This window comes from Suncus etruscus, chromosome 14 (genome assembly GCF_024139225.1).
Source record: "Suncus etruscus isolate mSunEtr1 chromosome 14, mSunEtr1.pri.cur, whole genome shotgun sequence".
In the NCBI taxonomy this organism is placed as follows: Eukaryota; Metazoa; Chordata; class Mammalia; order Eulipotyphla; family Soricidae; genus Suncus; species Suncus etruscus.
Window position 1 is genome coordinate 73,298,018 of NC_064861.1, and position 22,346 is coordinate 73,320,363.

The 22,346-nt window shown below is 51.4% G+C and overlaps 2 protein-coding genes across 2 annotated transcripts in view; one reads left to right on the forward strand and one right to left on the reverse strand.

The window, feature by feature from the left end:
* The window catches only part of GCSH (glycine cleavage system protein H), a 729,662-nt gene that overhangs the window by 332,433 nt on the left and 374,883 nt on the right, over positions 1-22,346 (reverse strand). The window lies entirely within an intron of this gene.
* PLCG2 (phospholipase C gamma 2) overlaps positions 14,887-22,346 on the forward strand; it is an 81,534-nt gene continuing 74,074 nt past the window's right edge. Inside the window, exon 1 of the mRNA XM_049786270.1 lies at positions 14,887-15,079. Within this exon, the coding sequence (XP_049642227.1) occupies positions 14,887-15,079 (193 nt within the window). The remainder of the gene's footprint in view (positions 15,080-22,346) is intronic.

The window sequence follows — 22,346 nt, forward strand, 5'->3', positions numbered from 1 at the left end:
GAGAGAGAGAGAGAGAGAGAGAGAGAGAGTACAGCAAGGAGGACTCTTGCATTGCACACATCTGATTTGGGTTAGATCCCCAGCATCGCATGCAACACTAGGAGTGATCCCTGACTGCAGAGCCAGGAGTCACCCATAATCATCGATGGGTGTGGCCCCAAAACAAAAACAAAAGCAGAAAAGAAACAGCGGCAGTACACGCCCCACTCAGTGCCTGCCTGGCACCAGGCAAGGGCTTAATAATAGTAGTATTGGTTGTTCTTTTGTTTGTGTTTCTGGCCACGCCTGGGCAGAGGGGTGGAGGCGCTGCTGTGGCTGTACTGAGGGTCTGGCCCCGCCCTCTCAGCAGCTTTCTGGGCTCTTCCTTGTCCCTCTGCAGTGGGGCTGGTGCAAAGGCACAACCTTAGAAAGAAGGTTCCAGGGCACCAGTACTCTGTGGGGGGCTGTGGGGGTTCCCAGGAGAGTTGTATGTTCTGGTTTCATGCCCTGGGAGGACTCAGGACCCGCCAGGCACTGGGCACATGTGCAGAAGAAGTGACTCAGTGCGCCTGGCACTATGCCGCCTCCTCCACATTGCTGAGAGCAAACCCAAACCCTAAGTTGGGCGTTGTTGGTAGAGGCCTTTGGATTGGTCTTCATATTGCCTTCTAATTAGATGTCTTTCAATTGGTTCCTTTGGATTTCCTCTGAAAAAGATGTTTCCCCATTGCCTCCTTATCTGGCTTTTCTCCCTCCCCTTGGGGGTGGGCTTTGCTTTTCCCAATAAAGGCAACAGCCTGGAGGGGTGGCTGACATTTTTGCTAGTGGTTCCACGAGTTGGAGTGACTGGCTTGTGGGTGAACAGCTTGCAGTTAGTTTTCTGGCCTGCTATACCTTCCCAACAGTGTGTGGATTATTTCTTGCATCGGAGTTGCTGCCAGACCTGTGCCTCTTGTTCTACCCAGAAAGGGGCCATGGGAATCTCTCCTTCTCTGGGGATTGTGGAACGCACAACCCACCATTTGACAGGGAATAGCCAATGAGCACTGCCAAGCATGACCCCACAACTCAAAAAAAAAAAAAAAAAAAAAGATGGAACCGAGCAACAAAATCTATACAACAGACAGTCCTCCAACATTGTGGGAGCCCAGGCTTTAGGGCTTCAGACTTACTGTATTTTATTTATTTTTGGTTTTGGGGTAATACTTGGCAGTGCTCAGGATTTACTCCAGGCTCTGCATTTAGGAACCACTCCTGGCAGGCTTGCGGGACTCTATGGGATGCCAGAAATCAAATCCAGGTCAGTTGTGTGCAAGGTAAATACCCTATCTGGTATGCTATTGCTCAGACCCAGATTTTCTGTATTTAACATAGAAAATACAGGTTGGGGCAGGGAGATACCAGAGCATGGGAACTGGGTATGACCCAGCATCCCAGACAGCCATCAGGTGTGGCCAAAAAAGAAAAAAAGAAAGAAAGGAAAGAGAAAGAAGCTCCAGATTTGCTTTCCCAGCAAGAAGGGGCCCTGAGGGCCTGGGGTGCTGCACCTAGAAACTCAAGATACCAAAGCAGGAAGTACGTGACTGAAACAAGAGCCTGAGATGGGAATGTGCCAGTCTCAGAGAAGACTCTGCCCCTGTTGGGGAGACCCCAGGAGGGGCTGCCACTGCCCCCATCAGAGCTACTAGTGGTTCCCGATTTTGCACCCATCCAATTGCTCTTGGGGTATCTCCAAGCCTTTGTCCTTGACCAGCCAACCCAAAAAACCCTGCTCCACTCAGCCTCTTCTCAGCACATTGCTCCTCCTACACCTCAGGGTCACCCCCACATGCCTTGGTGACCCCATCAATACCTCTTTCTGGTTAGGCTGTGTCCACTCGACTCCTTGACTCCCCCATGTGAATGGGAGTTGTAGCTATTGATGAGCTTTTATAGGGCAAGCAGCAGTGTGTGTGTGAATCATTCTGGTGTCTCTGGCTTCCTGCTGTCTTCTGAGTGTCTGGACGCTGGGGGAGAATGTGGCCCTCCCTGGTACTCACTCACCATCACCTCTGCTATCCTTGTGCCCACAGAGTGGGCTTTTCAGCACAAAAATCTGTCCAGGCAGTGCCCCAACTCCACGGTTTTAAGAAATGCCAGTGCCTTTGCAGGATCAAGCGGGCACTATAGAGGAAGCTCTGTTCATCTGCCTGCCCACCTACCTGGTCACGCCAGCTCTTCCCAACAGGACCAAGCTGCACCCAGGGCTTGTGTCATTCCTGCTCTGCCACAGCCTGGCATCACGCCTTTCCTGCCTTTTCCTGGGTTCCCAGAGACACCTCTTCCAACACCACCTTCCTGGCTGTCTGCTGAATCTGCACTAGTGATTTTCTCTGCCTCAAACCCCTCAGGCCTGTATTCTAAAGACTTTTTGGTTTGAGATTGGGGCTTACTCCTGGCAGTGCTGGGGAGACTATATGTGGTGTCCAGGATGGAACTGGAGTTGGCCGCACGTAAGGTGAGTTTCTTAGCTCCTGTTCTAGTTCCCCAGCTTTCTTCCAAAGTTCCACACTCACCCGACAGCCCAGCGATTCCACACCCAGGATTGCTCAACGTGAGATACCAACGTGCCCAGACGAACATCTGTGTGCTGCTGCTCAGGGTAGCTTTTCCTGTCATCCCTGAAAACTGAAAGTCTTCCAGCACCTTTTGCTAGGGAGAGATCAACAAGCTTCTAGACACCAACCCAGCTCCAGGCAGGAAGAGGGGATATGAGCACTGAGGGATGGAGTATGGTGGTCCTAGGTGCTTCCTAGGCATTGCAGCCAGGAAATCCTGCAACAGTGAGAACCACGAGTCAGGGTGATGGCTCCCCAGAGCCCACGGAAGTGACAAGTCACATTTGTACACTCTACTGTGGTCTGAGTAAGTGAGCAGCTGTAGGTGTCTAAGGACCCTGCAAACCCTCAGTCCAATATAAAAATAATGAACTTTTTGTATCAGGGTTAGTATAACAGGGAAGGTGCTTGTCTTGCTCACAGCCAATTCCTGTTTACTCCCTGACACCACTGAGAGTCCCTAGCACTACCAGGAGTGATCCCTAAGTGATCCCTAAGTGCAGAACTAGTGCTCAGAGCCTGCCTGTGTCCCCTGATGCCAGTGTCCCCTGATCCAGCTGCAGCATATCTCCTTGGCTTTCAGTCAAGCATTTTTCTCAGATCTTTGTTTTTGCTGTGTTTTACCCATCTTTACTGTAGCTTGGCCTCCTGGGAGAAAATGCAAAGTGTTTCCTCTCCTGCTTTATCTCCTTTCTCCAAAGGGATCTGTTGTGCTGTCTTTCTGGAGAGGACACCCTGGACAGACTCTTTACTTTTTAATTATTTTGGTTTGAGGTCACACCTGTCAGTGCTGTAGGCATTTATCTGACTGGGTGATTTTGGGGTTGTTGGAGGGGACACTGTGGATGAAGTGTCCAGAGGGGCAGCATAGATGGATCCATGATGGACAGTGTAGATATTACACACACTTACTGACAAGAGTATGGTCTATGGCTTGCAGGCCCAAGCAAGAAATGCCCAGTTTTGTGAGATTGGCCAGGTCCCTGAGTGCATGGGACACCAGGGCAAACGGAGCTCCAGGCCGACAGTGTGGGTGTGTGTGTGTGTGTGGGGTATTGAACTGGATGTGGGAGCCAAAGGGAGGTGCTTAGTGGTTCTCTCCTCTGGGCTGGCCACATACTGTGGCTTCATGACAAGCTCAGCATCCCATGGACTGCCCCTGTGACCCCGTTTCTTTCCCCTAGCCCTGCTCAGAGTCACCCTGTCACATACCCACAGACTCCCTCATGTGACCCAAGGAGCCAGTGTGGAACCCACTTCCTGGCGGAGTGACCCAAGCAGGCAGGCTAGTGAGCCCAGGGGAAGTATCTAGGGTGCTGGGAAAAAGGCTCTCTTCATGGGTGTTTCCCCTTTCAGGTCCAGTGGCCAGGAGCCATGGACACAGGAAGATCCTTGTCCCGTCCACAGACCAGAATTGCTGATGCCCTGGTTTGCCTCTCCACCCCCACTTTGTCTCTGGGTGGCTTTTTTCCCTCCCTGCTTGTGGTGCTAGGGATGGGACTCAGGCTTCCCAAAATCAGAGCCATAGCTGCTTCGAACCCCGGAGAGATGGTTTTGAAATGAGCTATATTGCCGGTTGGTGTTGCTTCTGGCTTGGTCTTGGAAACACCCTTGGTAGTGTGGAGACTGGGGACAGTGTAGTGTGGGGGATTGGATTCAGGCCTCCTGCTTGTGGAACCTGACTGTCTAGGAAGAAAGATGAAGGAAAGACCGAATTACCTAATACCCACTTCTGACGGGTCCTCAGTGAACTGGATGAACTTCACATTTAGCTCATCAGAATCTGACACAATTTTCCTTTTCTTTGTTTTTGTGGGGTTGGGCCAAACCCGGTGGTGTGCCAGAGTAATTCCTGGCTCTGCACTCAGATATCACTCCTGGCAGGCTCAGGGGACCATATGGGATGCCAGGAATCGGACCTGGGTCCATCCTGGGTTGGCCGTGTGCAAGGCAAACACACAACTGCTGTGCTATCTCTCTGGCCCCCAGTTTTCCTATTCTTTCCTTTCTCGGGGGGACTACACCTGGCAGTGCTCTGGGGTTACTTCTGGTTCTGAGCTCAGGAATCACTCCTGGTTGGTTCGTGCCACCATATAGGATGCCAGGGATTGAACCCTGGTCCAGACTCGTGCAAGGCAAATGCCCTACCTGCTGTACTATTGCTCCTGCCCAGTTTTTAATATTATTTTTGGGAGTACACTTGACAATGCTCAGAGGCTGTTCCTGACTCTGTGTAGGAATGATGTCTAGTGGTACATGGGGTATGTGTGCAGAGGATTCAAACCTGGATCTGTGGCAAATAAGGCTTTATCTCTCCGACTGGCTCTCCAGCCCTACACATTTTTTTTTTTTTTTTTGGTTTTTGGGTCACACCCGGCAACGCTCAGGGGTTACTCCTGGCTCTATGCTCAGAAATTGTTCCTGGCAGGCAGAGGGGATCATATGGGATGCTGGGATTCGAACCACCATCCTTCTGTATGAAAGGCAAACACTTTATCTCCATGCTATCTCTCCGGCCCCTACACATAATTATTTGTTTGTTTGTTTTTGGGTCACACCCGGCGGTGCTCAGGGGTTACTCCTGGCTGAGACATACTGACTCATGCTATCTCCATGCTATCTCTCCGGCCCCTACACATAATTTTTTTTGGTTTTTGGGTCACACCTGGCAACGCTCAGGGGTTACTCCTGGCTCTATGCTCAGAAACAGCTCCTGGCAGGCACGGGGGACCATATGGGACACTGGGATTCGAACCAACCACCTTTGACCCTGGGTCGGCTGCTTGCAAGGCAAACGCCGCTGTGCTATCTCTCCGGGCTCCCTACACATAATTTTTAAGGTGCAGACAGACCCCTGAACTCCCTCAAGGTTTTAATACCTGAGGAAAATGGGATGTTTTACTGCCCTGGTCTAGGATACGGCCTGCCACTGGGAGCTGCATGGAGCTTGAGGAGGGGTGCTCCGTGAGAGGCCGGCAGAAGCAGTCCCGCCTGAGACAATCACATGCCTTCCACCCCAGGAGCAGAAGTAAGAAAGATGGGTGCTGGTCAGAGTTAGAGCGTCTGTGGGGTGAGAGTGTGAGAGGATGTGCAAGGGTGCAGGGTCTGTTCGTAGGACAAACATTATCTAAAAATGTGAAGGACAGACTCTGTGGCAGCAATGCTATGGAGCACACTCAGGTGCGAGAAGGGTGCCCAGCATGCACACAAAACAAATGTGCAGGGCCCGGGGAGATAGCACAGAGGTGTTTGTTTGCCTTGCAAGCAGCCGATCCAGGACCAAAGGTGGTTGGTTCGAATCCCGGTGTCCCATATGGTCCCCCGTGCCTGCCAGGAGCTGTTTCTGAGCAGACAGCCAGGAGTAACCCCTGAGCACCGCCGGGTGTGGCCCAAAAACAAAAACAAACAAACAAAAAAACAAATGTGCACACATGCACACAAACTCGTGCACACAATATAACACATGCATAAAATTGCAATACATACATGCACATGCAGAGACATGACACATTCATGGATGCACACGCAGACACACAAACACATGAGTCTCTGGCACCACAGGGTCCCTCAGCAGTGCTGAGTCACCCGCCTGCCTGGCACCCCTGGGCAGGACACCAAAGGAAAAGACGCCCTGGGGAAATTTATTTCAGTGCATTCCCTCTGACCCCCCCCCCTTTCCTTTTTATAGGAAAAGGCGAAGAAAGCCTTTTCTTTTTACCCAGGCACTTCCTGGCATTTGTGAGTCTCTCTAGAGGCTCCCTTCACTTCTCCACAAGAGGCCTCTGATGGATTCTGGGGAGGACTAGAGATAGTTTGGGGGTTTTGGTGTTTGCCTTTTATGTGGCCTACCCTCCTTGCATCCCAGAACCACATATGGTACCATATGTGGGGGAACAGGGGAGGGGGTCACTCCTGAGCATGGCTAGTTTCCTCCCCCTCCCCCTAAATAAGATATAGCTGATTTGGAAAAGTAGCAACAGGCACCCAGTTGGGCCACTTTCTCACAAGTGTTTTTTGGGGTGGGGTGGGGTGGGGTGAGGGGGCCATGTCCAGATATGCTCAGAGGTTACTCCTGGTGGTACTTGAGGGGTCATATGGCATGTGGGGATCATGTGCAGGACAAATGTGTAGGGCAAACATCCTTCACATGGTATTGTGACTTTTGAAAAAGTGGATGTAGAAGCTCTCTCTCTCTTTCTCTCTCCCCTCTTTCCTCTCTCTCTCTCCCTCTTTCTCTCCCTCTCTCTCCCTCTCCTCTCTCTCTCTCTCTCTCTCTCTCTCTCTCTCTCTCTCTCTCTCTCCTCTTTCTCTCCCTCTTCTCTCTCTCTCTCTCTCTCTCTCTCTCTCTCTCTCTCAATCTCTCTCTCTCTCTCTCTCTCTCATTTTTGGAAGTGAGGAGTTCAGTCAGCATGACCATTGTAAGTCCAGAAGTACTCGACTCTCAAGAGATGGATGAAAGGATGAGACAGATCTGGATTGGGCAGCGCCTAAAGAATGCCAGGAAAGGAAGGGTTTAGTGGGCATCTGTGTGCTGAGAAACGTGGGCAAGTGCCAGGAAAGGAAGGGGTCAGTTGGCATCTGTGTGCTCGGATGTTTAAATGCCACAGCGGGGCTAGCAAAACGGGGCTTCCCGGTCCTCCCGGTGCTCATTATTCTTGCTACTTTGGGGTCCAGCGCCATGGTGACAGGCAGGTGTGTGGGGAGGAAACTGAGGTCCAGGGCGCATCCCCCGAGATAAGACGGGTCTGCCAGGAACGCAGCAGCCTCCGTGACAGGCTCAAATTTGGGATCAAATTCCGGGGATCACTGGAACTGGAAGGCGCGGGAAGAGAAGCACCTGTCAGCAGCAGGCGCTCCATGAAGTGCTCCGCCACGGGGTGCCACCGGGAAGAGCTTTGCAGCGGGCGGCGGCCCCGGGGGAAGGTGCAGGCGGCGGGGCCCCGGGCCTGGCGCGCCCCCACGCGGGCGGGCCGGGCGGGCCGGGCCGGGGCGGCCCCCCAAAGAGTCACGTGGCCCGGCCGAAGCAGAAGTAGCCGGGCCAGGGCGTGCGCGCTGGGAGTGCCCGGCGGGCGGCGGGGCGGCGCCTCTGGGACCCCGGGCCGGGACCCGCGGCCGGGCCGCGCGCGGTGAGTGATCGCCCGAGACGGGCGCGTCGGGGCTGGGACGGCAGACTGGGGCGCGCGCGGACTGTGCCAGGCCGGGGTCGGGGCGCGGGGACTCGGGGGTTCGGGCAGGGATGTGGCCCCGCGCGTTCGAGATCGGGAACTGGGAAGCCCAGGAGTCCTCCCCCCTCCGCGCGCCTCCGGTTTGGGGGTGTCCAGAGAGGCGCGCGCCCCGCATTTTCCGGCTCCCCGCGGTTCCCCGGGCAGAGTCTGGGGAGCCGGCCCCGCCGCCCAAGGGACACAGGTGGTTGCAGGCGAGGGAATGGATGGGCCGGAGATACCCACGGAGCGCGCAGCCTGTTCTAGGAGTTTGGGGTATTATGCAAAGGACAGGATTAGAGGCTCTGCCTGCACCCCACTTTGCACTTGTGAGCATAACTGTGGGGGGGGGCTGACGTGCTTCCACCTGATGCTTTGGGATGGGGGGTGTCTGTCGGAGAAAGACAGAGATGGGGGGAGGGAGAGAGAGAGAGAGAGAGAGAGAGAGAGAGAGAGAGAGAGAGAGAGAGAGAGAGAGAAGAGAGAGAGAGACTAAGACAGAGACAGTCTGAGAAAGAGATACAGAATAGGAAGAGAGAGAGAGAGAGAGAGAGAAGAGAGAGAGAGACTAAGACAGAGACAGTCTGAGAAAGAGATACAGAATAGGAAGAGAGAGAGAGAGAGAGAGAGAGAGACTAAGACAGACAGAGACAGTCTGAGAAGAGATACAGAATAGAGAGAGAGAGACTAAGACAGACAGTCTGAGAAGAGATACAGAAGAGAGAGAGAGAGAGAGAGAGAGAGAGAGAGAGAGAGAGAGAGAGAGAGAGAGAGAGAGAGAGAGAGAGGGAGGAATAGAATAGAATGAGAGCCAGCAGCAGGGTAGGGGTCCCGTTTGCCCTGGAGGGAGTGGAGGAGGGGGTCTCTAATCTCTGATCTCGATAGGGGGAGAGGTTGTGGTTTGTGGGGTGGAGTTGGGGGATTGAGCCTCGGGAAGCAGATGCCATCTTGTCCATCGGAGTGTTACCCCCCAGAGTGACCTGAGCTCCCCCATGACCCTCTCTGAGCAAGGTTCCTTCTTCGCTCAGACCCTGGGCACCTGCATTCCAGGGCTGTGCTGAGCATAGGGTCTTCTATAGCAGGGGCCAGAGGCTCTCTTGAGGCTCTGACCATCATCCTACGTATTTTTGGGGGGGGGGGTTGGGGCCGCTCCTGGCCTAGTACTCCCAGTATGGCAGACGGAAGCTGGGCATGTGCTCAGCACTTGTGGTCCGAAGAGAGTTTCGCGCCCAGGCATTTCCCTTTACACAGGTGTGTGATGCATGACAGCTGGAGACCAGCTCCCTGCTGCCCCCATCCCTCATTGCCCAATGCATCACCTGGTCTGCCCTGCCATTCTCTGCAGCTGCTGGACGCTGCGAACAGGGGCACCCCCAGGAGTCCCCCTTTTTCTGGGTGGGGTTGCTGGAAAATGAGTCATCAGTAAGGAAACAGTAAGAACCCAAAGGAAAAGCTTAAGTGGTGCCCTCAGCTGTGGTCCCAAGCAGGGCCATCCTCCCCTTGGTGGCCGCCCAGCCAGTGGGTCCCTTTTGTGCAGTTCTCTTGTGCGTTTTTGGTGGAGGCCTCAGTTTTTCAGAGCTTCCTTGAGCTGTCCACACCCAAGCCTTGCCCGTCTCTCTTGTTCCTTCCACAAGCTGAGCTGGGAGGAGGGTCTGCTGTGTTAAGTGTGGAGCTATTTTGTGGGACCTTGGCCTCCTGCCCCAATGGCCTGCTCAGCCCACTGAGCTCTTTCTGTGACCCTTCAGGAGTGGTCTTTGATGTGGAAGATCCACATATTTTTTTTGTTTTTGTTTTTGTTTTTTGGGTCACACCCGGTGGTGCTCAGGGGTTACTCCTGGCTGTCTGCTCAGAAATAGCTCCTGGCAGGCACAGGGGACCATATGGGACACCGGGATTCGAACCAACCACCTTTGGTCCTGGTTTTGGCTGCTTGTGAGGCAAATACCGCTGTGCTATCTCTCCGGGCCCTGTTTTTGTTTTTTTAATTTTGTTTTTGTTTTTGTGTCACACCCGGAAGCACTCAGGGCTTACTCCTGGCTCTACACTCAGAAATCACTCCTGGCAGGTTCGGGGGACCATATGGGTTGCCGGGATTCGAATCACCGTCCTTCTGCATGCAAAGCAAACACCCTCCCACCATGCTATCTCTCCAGCCCTTTTTTGTTTTCGTTTTATTTTTGCCACACCTGACTACACTCAGAAGTCTCCTGGCTCTGCACTCAGAACTCACTCCTGGCAGGCTATGGGTGCTGTGATTGAACCCGGGTTGGCTGTGTGTAAGGCAAAATTCTCCCTGCTGTGTTATGGCTCTGACCCCTGAATTCACAGTTACTAAGAGGTCTACCTGCATTTAACTCCCCCCCCCCCCACGCCCCATACAAACATTTCTTTCCCCATCCCCTGGTACGTATGTGTTGTGTCTCTTACTGCACATCTATAACTGCAGGTATGAAGCATTCACAGTCAACATTTTTTTTGTGTGTGGTTTTTGGGTCACACCTGGCAGTGCTCAGGGGTTATTCCTGGCTCCAGGCTCAGAAATTGCTCCTGGCAGGCACGGGGGACCATATGGGACTCCGGGATTTGAACAGATGACCTCCTGCATAAAAGGCAAACGCCTTACCTCCATGCTATCTCTCCGGCCCCACACAGTCAACATTTTACTAGACATTGACAAGGTGTGGTCACCTGGGCCCCGACCCCTTCCTGAAAACACCTGAACAGTTCTGGATCCTTCCTATGAGTGTATCCTCTATCCTGGATGCAGGTGTTGGGTTAGAGGCATTGGGTGGTTCTCGGACTGTGTATTGCACTGAGCTATTTTTCACTGTTTGTTGGGCTTTTGCATAAAATTCTGTGCCACACGGGGCTGGCGAGATAGCATAGAGGTAGGGTGTTTGCCTTGCATGCAGAAAGATGGTGGTTCAAATCCCGGCATCCCATATGGTCCCCCGAGCCTGCCAGGAGTGATTTCTGAGCATAGAGCCAGGAGTAACTCCTGAGCATTGCCAGGTGTGACCCGAAAACCAAAAAAATTTGGATGAACTGGCAGCACCGAGCAAAAACTTCCTGGTGTCTGATTTCCAGGAGAGCCAGTGTCCTCGGCTAAAAAGGGTGTAGAAAGTTGAATGTTAAATCTCGGCAGTGTCTCTTGTGTTCAGCCATCATTTTATTGCATGATTAGGGCCAGAGAAACAGGAACAAAAAGACAATTTTAATTGCTTTTCTTTTCTTTTCTTTTTTTTTTTTAATTTTAATGAAAGCAGAAGCCACATGAAGCCTCCTGAGCTCTGTAGGGTCATAGCCTGGGGACCTCATGCCCACTGGCAGCTGGCCTAGGAGGCTCTGGGGACCTCACTGCTGGGATGACCATCTCTGATTCCTCTGGGGTAGCTAGAATCCAAAGGTCAGGTCCAGGATCTCATGGCCAAAGTGGATGAACAGATGGGGGTACCTAGTGCAGGAGCGCAGAATGGGTGTGCTTCCCTGCTCTGCCTGTCACTGCCCTGGCCCTGGGTCCTAAGTGTGCTGGGCACAGGCCCTTCAGGTTCTGCTGTCTCTGGAAGGGGCTGCAGTCTGGCGCCACTGGGCCTAGGGCTTGGGGCTGCATCGGTGGGTGCTTATGAGCCCAGATAGTGGGATTCTATGCCTGGGCTTTCATTGCCATGATTTTTCTGGGTGACAGGTGAGAAGAGCCAGGTGTAGGGTGGGTGGTCTGGACATGGCTATGTGACCCACAGTGGGGGGGGGCACCTGGTCCTCCCCTTGATCTCCTGGGTGCCCAGGAGGCCTTGTTTTGGAAAAGCTGTGATCCCTTCCTCTGCTCCCTCTCTCCTTCCCTCCTTCTTTTCCTCTCCCTACTTCCCTCCCCTTTCTTCTCTTCCTCCTCCCTCTATTCCTCTCTCTCCCTCCATCCCCTGCCTCTTTTCCTCCCTCTCCTTTCCCCTTCTCCTTATGGTTGGTTCAGAAGTGACTTTTCCAAAGACTCCCTATCCTTCCCAGCATCCACTCTTACCTCAGTGATTTGGACCCCTTCCCTCTGCTCCCTGCCCCCATCTCTGCTTGTACCTACTATTCTTGTGGACAGCACCCCATGTTCCTGGCTGACCCCCTCTGTCTGGGAGGAGAGCCTGGTGGGCCCTATTTTCTCTCTGGCCCCAGCATCTGTGCCTTATTCGATTGGTCCTGGACTCGGCATACCAGGTGGGGTAGATGGAGGCCCAAGGCCAGTATGGGCCCTCCCCAAGCCCCTTTTTTGCATGCCAGCCCCAAGCTTCATGCTTAGCCCAGAACCTCAGTATCCAGGCAGGGGGCTGTGAGTACCCCTCAATTGGAACTCAGAGTCCCTTGTACAACGGAGCCCTGGACAGCTGGCTCAGACCTGGCATCCCCTGCCTCTTGCTTCTTGCCAGGGGAGGTGAACAGGAGAGGAGCTGGGGGCCCTAATGGTGCAGCTTATCCTCTGGGACTGCACTGTCCCTAGGAGAGGCCACACTTGGGCAGCTCATATGACTGGAGGGGAACCTTTGGGAGTATGCAGAACCTTTGGGGGGGATTTGCAGCTCTGCTGGCCTTCCAGACACCCCCCAGAAATAGGTAGCACCCCTGGGACATTCAGAGGCAGAAGAGTGAAGAGAATGGCTCTAAGGGATTTGTTGTTTTGGCGGCTCTACATCCAGCGATGCTCAGGGCTCACTCTTGGCTCTGCACTCAGGAATCACTCCTGGCAGTGCTCAGGGGACCATATGGGATGATGGAGATTGAACCTGGATCCGCCACATGCAAGATCAGAGCCTCCCTTGCTGCGTTTTTGCTTGTCCCTGGTTGTAGGGTTTTGTTTTCATTTTTGTTTTATTTGTTTTGGGCCACTCCCTGCTGATTTCAGGACCAGGTGAGGTGCCGGGGATCTGACCCTCAGCAGAGGCAGCAAGGCAGGTGCCCATTCCGCTGTACAATCACTCAGGCCCTTATTTTCATTTTGGTTTTGCTTTTCTGTTTTGTTTTGTTTTGGGGCCACATCCAGTGATGCTCAGGGGTTACTTCTGGCTATGCTCTCAGAAATTGCTCCTGGCTTGGGGGACAATATGGGATGCGAGGGGATCGAACTGTGGTCTGTCCTAGGCTAGCACATACAAGGCTGACACCCTACTGCTTGCTCTACCACTCCGGCCCCTTGGTTTTGCTTTTAAGGGCCACACTCAGAGGTGCTCTGAGACTGCTCCTAGTTCAATGCCCAGGGATTGGTTCTCACAGTGCCCAGGAGGACAGGGGCCAGTGAACACGGGCCTCCTTCCTGCAGACCTGTGCTCAGCCCACTGAACTCTCTGCCCTGGTTATTTTTTGTTTGCTTGTTTTATGGTCCACACCCAGCAGTACACAGGGGTTACTCCTAGCTCTGAGCTCACAGGTAATTCTTGGTGGTGCTTGGGGGACCATATGGGATGGTGGAGATGCCTGGTTGGCTGCATGCAGGGCAAACACCTACCCCACTGTGCTATATCACTCTAGTCCTTGGCTGTTGTTTGTTTGTTTGTTTTTTGGGTCATACCTGGCAGCGCTCAGGGGTTACTTCTGGCTTTACGCTCAGAAATAGTTCCTGGAAGGCTCGGGGGACCATATGGGATGCTGGAATTCGAACCACCATCCTTCTGCATGCAAGGCAAATGCCCTACCTCCATGTTATCTCTCCAGGCCCTGGCTGTTGTATTTATTTATTTTTTTGGGGGTCACACCTGGCAGCACTCAGGAGTTACTCTTGGCTCTATGTTCAGAAATCGCTCCTGGCAGGCTCGGGGGACCATATGGGATGCTGGGATTCGAACCACCATCCTTCTGCATGCAAGGCAAACACCCCACCTCCATGCTATGTCTCTGCCCTCCTCCAAGCTGTTGTATTTTTAAAGGAAGGGGGTCTATACCCAGTTGTTTTGAGGGTTGTTTCCAGTATACTCAAGGACCATGCTAGTGGGGCCGGGAAGGAGGCTTTAGAGGTAAGGTGTCTGCCTTGCAAGCGCTAGAGTAGGACGGACCATGGTTCGATCCCGGTGTCCCATATGGTCCCCCCAAGCCAGGGGCGATTTCTGAGCTCATAGCCAGGAGTAACCCCTGAGCGTCAAATGGGTGTGGCCCAAAAACCAAAAAAGAAAAACAAAAAAACAAAACAAACAAACAAAAAAGGACCATGCTAGTGATTAGCTCCTGGCCCACAGCACGCAGAGTCTTCTCAGCCCATTGAACCATCTGTCTGGCCCCATTATGGGATATTTTTTGGCAGAGACAAGACCAGTGCTCCTGGTTTCCAAGCCCCATCTGACTTCAGGCTGAGTTGGCTGAGACCAGTTAGAGGGGACCAGAACCATCTAGTGCCATGTTCTTGGACGAGGACCCAAGAGAGAGGGGAATGGAATGTGCCTCTGGCTGGCTGAGAGATCCGGTGTGGTCATGAGCGAGGCCACCACACAAGGAAGCTGCAGGAGTTGGTGCTTGGCAGATCTTGGGAACCAAAGGCTGATGTGTGTTTGCATGGGAGTCTGGGGTGTCTGGCTATTCAGCGGTGCATGAGGGCTCTGCTGGTAGTACTCGAGCACCCTAAGAGTTGGTGAATTGAGGCTGGTGGGGGCACCCAGGGCACCACATATCCTCAGCATGTGGGCCTCTGTGCAGGCTTTGAAGTCAGTCTTGTTAGTACCTTTGCTCTGTTCAGAAGCTCAGGGCTGGTAAGGAATGTCCAGGCAGGATGGGAAAGGGGTGAGCTAGGGGGATTGGAACAGGAGCATAGGCGTTGCCTGCTTTGACTATTCAAATATTCTGCAGCATAAAAGTGGGTGTGGAGGGAGGGGTCCTTGCCAAGCTGGGAAGATTTGCTTATTCAAAGGTGGGATAACGGGGGTGAGGGCTCCTCCCACACCCCTACTTCCATTTAAACCGTTGTGTACATTCTTCCTGAGCTCTCTAGTGGCCAATGCAGCCTTGCTCCTAGAACCTTCCAGAATTCCTCCTAGGGGCCCTAGAACGGGACCTGGGGTTTCATAGTAGCTGTCTGAAATCACCCTGTGTTTCCTCTCTGTCTGTCCAGCCTCCTGGTCCTACCCCGAGTGCTGTGAGCAGCCATGGCGGCCACCGTCGACGTGGATGCCCTCCCGGAGTACGAAAAGAGTCAAATTAAGCGGGCACTGGAACTGGGCACCGTGATGACCGTCTACAGTGCCCGCCGTTCCACGCCCGAGAGGAGGACGGTCCAGGTGATCATGGAGACGCGGCAGGTGGCCTGGAGCAAGACGGCGGATAAGATCGAGGGCTTCTGTGAGTGGCCGGGACCTCAACCTTCTCTCTTACTGCTTGTCTCTAAAACTGAAAGTGGGCTCGGCTCTCTGGGTTCAAAGGGAACTGACAGCAAGTGGGGGGAAGTTTAGTCAGGTAGACTGGGGTGCAGGAAGAAGGGGTTTGCACCTGTCTACCACTGGCCTTTCAAGGGCTCAGCTGGGCTGGGCTTTAGCCCGCGACCTGTTTGTCTGTCCTCTTGAAGACTGGATGGCCAGAATTAGCAGAAAGTCAAGATCTGCAACCCCATAGACTGTTTTCTTTCATTGCAAACCACAGAGCCAGAGAATGTAGAATGTTCAGTTGCTTACAGAGACTTTGGGTCCTTGGGAGCGGGTGGGGCTGGGGGATCCGATCTCACCACCTGTCACATAGACCTATGAGCTTGCCCAGTCCTGTGTGCCTGGGGCTTTGTTCAGAGCATAAGAAATGTTTTTGCAGGGCACAGGCTCAGGATGAACTTTCTTTTCCTTTCCTTTCCTTTCCTTTCCTTTCCTTTCCTTTCCTTTCCTTTCCTTTCCTTTCCTTTCCTTTCCTTTCCTTTCCTTTCCTTTCCTTTCCTTTCCTTTCCTTTCCTTTCCTTTCCTTTCCTTTCCTTTCCTTTCCTTTCCTTTCCTTTCCTTTCCTTTCCTTTCCTTTACTTTACTTTACTTTACTTTCCTTTCCTTTCCTTTCCTGTCCTTTCCTTTCCTTTCCTTTCCGTTCCTTTCCTTTCCTTTCCTTTCCTTTCCTTTCCTTTCCTTTTTCTTTTCTTTTTTTGTTTTTTAGACCACACTCTGCAGTGCTCAGGGGTTATTCCTGGCTCTGAGCTCAGGAATCACTCCTGGCAGGCTCAGAGACCCTATGGAATGCCGGGGATTGAGCCCAGGTCAGCCACATGCAAGGCAAATGCCCTCTCCTCTGTGTTATCACTCCGGCCCTGTCTTTTCTTTTCTTTTTTTTCCCCTGTTTTTGGGCCACACCCTGTGACGCTCAGAGGTTGCTTCTGGCTCTACACTCAGAAATTGCTCCTGATAGGCTCAGGGGATCATATGGGATGCCAGTGATTGAACACAAGTTCGTCCTAGGTCTTCTGTGTGCAAGGCAAATGGCTTACTGCTCTGCTATCACTCTGGCTCCTGTCTTTTCTTTTTCCTCCCTCCCTTCCTTCCTTCCTTCCTTCCTTCCTTCCTTCCTTCCTTCCTTCCTTCCTTCCTTCCTTCCTTCCTTCCTTCCTTCCTTCCTTCCTTCCTTCCTTCCTTCCTTCCTTCCTTCCTTCCTTCCTTCCTTCCTCCCCCCCCCCCCTCCCTCCCTCCCTCCCTCCCTCCCTCCCTCCCTCCCTCCCTCCCTCCCTCCCTCCCTCCCTCCCTCCCTCCTTCCTTCTTCCTTCTTTCTTTCTTTCTTTCTTTCTTTCTTTCTTTCTTTCTTTCTTTCTTTCTTTCTTTCTTTCTTTCTTTCTTTCTTTCTTTCTTTCTTTCTTTCTTTCTTTCTTTCTTTCTTTCTTTCTTTCTTTCTTTCTTTCTTTCTTTCTTTCTTTCTTTCTTTCTTTTTTTTTTTTTTGGTTTTTGGGTCACACCTGGCAGTGCTCAGGGGTTATTCCTGGCTCCAGGCTCAGAAATTGCTCCTGGCAGGCACAGGGGACCATATGGGGCGCCGGGATTCGAACCGATGACCTCCTGCATGAAAGGCAAACGCCTTACCTCCATGCTATCTCTCCAGCCCCCCTTTCTTTCTTTCTTTCTTTCTTTCTTTCTTTCTTTCTTTCTTTCTTTCTTTCTTTCTTTCTTTCTTTCTTTCTTTCTTTCTTTCTTTCTTTCTTTCTTTCTTTCTTTCTCTCTCTCTCTCTCTCTCTCTCTCTCTTTCTTTCTTTCTTTCTTTCTTTCTTTCTTTCTTTCTTTCTTTCTTTCTTTCTTTCTTTCTTTCTTTCTTTCTTTCTTTCTTTCTTTCTTTCTTTCTTTCTCTCTTTCTCTCTCTCTCTCTCTCCCTCCCTCCCTCCCTCCCTCCCTCCCTCCCTCCCTCCCTCCCTCCCTCCCTTCCTTCCTTCCTTCCTTCCTTCCTTCCTTCCTTCCTTCCTTCCTTCCTTCCTTCCTTCCTTCCTTCCTTCCTTCCTTCCTTCCTTCCTTCCTTCTTTTGGTTTTTTGGGCCACACCCATTTGATGCTCAGGGGTTATTCTTGGCTAAGTGCTAAGAAATTGCCCCTGGCTTGGGGGGACCATATGGAACGCTGGAGGATCAAACCACGGTCCTTCCTTGGCTAGCGCTTGCAAGGCAGACACCTTACCTCTAGTGCCACCTCGCCCTGCCCTTCTTTCTTTCTTTTTAATTTGGTTTTTGGGCCCCACCCAGTGATGCTCAGGGGTTACTCCTGGCTATGCACTCAGAAATTGCTCCTGGCTTGGGGACCATATGGGACACCAGGGGATTGAACTGCGGTCCATTCTAGGGTTAGCATGTGCAAGGCAAATGCCTACTACTTGCACCGCCACTCCGACCCTCCTCTCTCTTTCTCTCTCTCTCTCTCTCTCTCTCTCTCTCTCTCTCTCTCTCTCTCTCTCTCTCTCTCTCTCTCTCTCTTGGGTCCTACCTGGCAGTGTTCAGGGATTACTCCTGGCTCTGCACTTAGAAATCGCTCCTGGCAGGCACAGGGGATCATATGGGATGCCAGGATTTGAACCACATCTGTCCTGGATTGGCTTCATGCAAGACATACACCCTACTGCTGTGCTATCTCTCAGGCCCTATGTTTTTTTGTTTTTTTGTTTGGTTTTTGGTTTTTGGGTCACACCCTGCAGCGCTCAGGGGTTACTTCTGGCTCTAAGCTCAGAAATCGCTCCTAGAAGGCTCAGGGGACCATATGGGATGCTGGGATTCGAACCACTGCCCTGCTGCATGCAAGGCAAATGCCTTACCTCCATGCTATCTCTCCGGTCCCATGTTTTTTCATTTTTAACTGAAAAAATGACAAGTTGTTCTTGGAGGAAGAGCAGTTGATAAATGAATGTGATGCTCTCCCAGCTCCTGCCCTATCTGCAAGTCTCAGAGATGAGTCCATTGTCTTTTTGTTTCCGGGGCATACCTGGCAGTGCTCAGAGCTTACTTCTGGCTCTCTGTTCAGGGATCACTCATGGCTTGGCTTGGGGGACCCTATGAGGTGCTTGGGATCGATTCTAGGTTGACTGAAGCATGTAGTGAGTGCAATACATTTTGTTCTCTGGGAATATGTATGCTTGGTGATGAGCATGATGGGGCTGTGACAGGTACCACTCTCTTCTTTTTTGGTTTGGGTCACACCTGGTGGTGCTCAGGGGTCACTCCTGGCTCTGTGCTCAGGAATCACTGCTGAGTGGTGGTTGGGGGACCATATGGGATGCTGGGAATTGAACTCAGATTGGCTGCAAGGAAGGCAGGCCCTCCACAATTGTACAATCATTTTGATCCCTCTTGTTTTTTCTTCAACCTAATGGTCTTGAGGGCTGGGGATGTGGCTCAAATAGTAGGGCACATCCCAGAAGTCCTGAATTTGGCCTGGTGAAACCCACAGCATTTCTGGTTTATTATTTTTTTATTAACTTATTTTGGTTTTGATGTCATACCCAGTGCCACTCAGGGATTGGTGACTCCTGGCTCTGTGCTCAAAAGTTGCTCCTGGGGACCATAATGGGATGCCAGGAATCGGACCAGGGTCTGTCCTGGGTTGCCTGCTTGCAAGGCAAACACCCTACTGCTGTGCTATCTCTCCAGCCCTCTGGGGATTTTAGAAGGTGTTCAGGAGACCCACCTTCAGCCAATCCTTCTCTGATCTTTAGCTCCACCCTGGTCCCTGTTTATCTACTTCCTGTCTCCTGAGAGCTTTCTGCATTTCCCTCAAAGTGAGGACTCTGGCTCTTTGCTTCTTCATGTCCTGTGGTGCTTCCCAGGTTTTCTGGGGTCTCCTGCACCAGCCCTGGCTTACTTTTTTGTCTGGAATTGATTGTGGCTCTGGGGACCAGCATACTTGTCTATCAACTGCCTGGCCCCTTTGCTCTTGGCTGAGCTCTTGTGGATGACTCCTTCACCTGTCACTGCTTGTATGGGTGGACCACTCCCCCTAGTTTAGTGTTGAGGCAGGAGCTGCAGGGAGTGTGCCAGACGTGACCATTTTAGGGGTGTCCCAGAAACAGCATCTTAGAGACAGAGCCTCTTTGTGCAGTACCAGCCCTCTAGGGCTTGTGTTTTTGTTGGCAACACTGGGCCCAGGTGCCCGGAAACTTTTGACAGGGGGTGGGCCAGCCCCAGTGTAAATACAGGTGCCTGCTGCCTGGAGTTCATCTTCTGCCTGACCATCTGCTCGGTTCTGGCTGCCTATCAGTGATGTTGGAGGGGATTACCTGAACTCAGGCTTCTGGAACCTTTTCTGAAGCTCATTCTGAGGAGCATGAGGTAGGGCTCTAAATCCCTGATGCCTCCTCCATACTGGTAATCTGACAAACTAGCTTTCCTCCCTTACTTCCCCCTAGACCAGGGGTCTCAAACTCGAGGCCCGTGGGCCATTTGCAGCCCTCCGTACAACATTTTGTGGCCCTGCCCTAGAGGAATCTTTTTTTTGTTTTGTTTTGTTTTAGTTGTTTGGGTCACACCCCCCCAATGTTCAAGGCTTACTACTGACTTTGCACTCAAGGATCACCCCGACTTTGTCTCCTGCGGCCCCCAGGTAAATTGAGTTTGAGACCCCTGCCCTAGATGGTGGGTCTAAACTGATTTTATAGCTGAGTCACTTAAGATCCACACCAGGTTATCATGGATCCACACCAGGTTATCGTGGTGACTAGTCCCATTCACCTGTCCATACATCCATTCATGCATCATCCACCAATTCAGCTATCTATTCATTCTTCCATCCATCTGTCCATCCAACCATCTCCCATCTATCCATGAGTCATCTAGTCATACATTCTTCCATCCATCCATTCTTCTGTTTGTCTGTTCATTTATCCAGCCATCCATAATCCATCCATTCATCTGTTCACCTGTCCATCCATCTCTCCATCTATCTGTCTGTCCATCCCTTTGTCCATCCGTCTGTCCATCCGTCCATTCATTCGTCCTTCCTTCCTTCCTTCCTTCCTTCCTTCCTTCCTTCCTTCCTTCCTTCCTTCCTTCCTTCCTTCCTTCTTCCTTCCTTCCTTCCTTCCTTCCTTCCTTCCTTCCTTCCTTCCTTCCTTCCTTCCTTCCTTCCTTCCTTCCTTCCTTCCTTCCTTCCTTCCATCCACCCTTCCATCTACTTGCTTTTCCTCACCTGTCACATTCTCCTTCCATATTTGAATTCCTGCTCTGTGCACCACCTTTTCATCAAGGTGGAGATTCCACAGTGAGTAAACTGGATCTAGCCCCTCAATATTGGCATTGTGGGGCTCGACTTGGAGCCTTACTTGGTTGTCACTGCTGTGTGACTGTTATATGGGTGTTTTATATGGTCTTTGAGGTTTAACTCTCTTCTCAGGAGAAAGGGGCTTTTCCTGGTCTCCACCCTGGCCTGGGACTTGGGGATGATAGCAGATAAATATATTCCAAGATGGGCATAGACCGGGAAAACAATGGTGGAAAATATTTTGTTTGTTTTTGTGTGCAGGGTTTTCTCCTGTCCCTTTGATTAAGGATCACTCCTGAAAGTGTGTGGGAGACCAAATGGGGTGCCAGGGATCCAGCCTAGGTTGCTGCATGCAAAGCAAGTACCTTCCCTGTTGTACTATTGCTCTGGCCCCAGTGCTGCAGGGTCCCCCCCCAATTTTATTTTTGGCATCATGATTTACAACATCAATGACAGGTTTTCATGCAAAAAGCATCTCAACATTACACCCTCCATCAATGTCACTTTCCTGCCACCATGTATGAGCCACGTGTCCTCTCCCCAACCCTGTTCCATCTCTACTTACGAAGATGAGTTCTCAGTTTCTGTTGCTTTGGAGTGTTTCCTGCTCCTTTATATCCTACACATGAGGGAGATTGTTCTGTGACTGTTCCTCTCATAATGAACTTCAGAACTTCACTCAGCACAATCCACTCTAGATCCATCCAAATAGCAGGCAGCCAGAGCAAATGACATGATTTCATCTTACAGCCTAGTAATATTCCATTTTGTAGATGTACAGTTTTTTATCCACTTATCCATTCTTGGACACTTGAGTTGTTTCCAGATCCTGGCTATTGTGAACGGTAGTGCTGCCAGGATCAGAGGAGTGTGGATGGCTTTTCTGAAGAGAGGTTTTGGGTTTTTGGGGTTGAGTCTAAGTGGTATTGTTGGATCATATGTAGAGAGATCAATTCCTCGTTTCTTTGAAAAGTGTCTGTACTGGGGCCAGAGAGATAGCATGGAGGTAGAGTGTTTGCCTTGCATGAGCACTGTCAGGTGTGACCCAAAAACAAAAACAAAAAAAAAGGAAGAAGAAAAGTGTCTGTATTGTGTTTTCAATCAGACTGAACCAGTTGCAATTCATGGTCTCAGTTTTTGTCCTCTACATCCCTGCCTGCATTTTTTTTGGTTGTTGTTGTTTTTTTTTGGTCACACCCGGCAGTGCTCAGGGGTTACTCCTGGCTTTGTGCTCAGAAATCGCTTCTGGAAGGCTCGGGGGACCATATGGGATGCCAGGATTTGAACCACTGTCTTTCTGCATGCAAGGCAAACACCCTATCTCCATGCTATCTCTCCGGCCCCTGCATTGGTTGTTTTTAATCTTTGTGGTGGGTGTCAGTCTCAGTGTGTGAGCTGAGAGCTCATTCTTGTTCAGATTTGTGTTTCCCTGATGATGAGAGATGCCGAGAACTTTCCATTGACCTTTTGACCATCTGAGTCTCTTCTTGAAGAAAGTTTCTTCTGTTCATCTCTTGCCCCCATGTTTGATGGGATTGACTGATTTTTTTTCCTTGTAAAGTTCTATTAGTGCTGTGTCTATCTTGGCTATGAACCCTTTATTAGATGAGTGGTGGGCAAATATTTTTTCCATATCTATGTGTGTATGTGTGTTTATTCGTCATGGTTTCTTTTGCTGTTTCACTTTTTCTAATCATTTTTTTTTAATCTTTGCTTCCATTTGCTTGGTGCACAGCACAGAAGCATTGACGATGCCTCTAGATTGAGTGTTGAGGAGGGCTCAGCCTGTGTTTTCCTCAATATCATTTACATTTTTCATGGGGGCCACATCCAGAGGTGCTCAGGGATTACTCATGGCTCTGAACTCAGGAATCACTCCTGGTGGTGCTAGGGGACCATATAGAATGTTGGGGCTCGAACTTG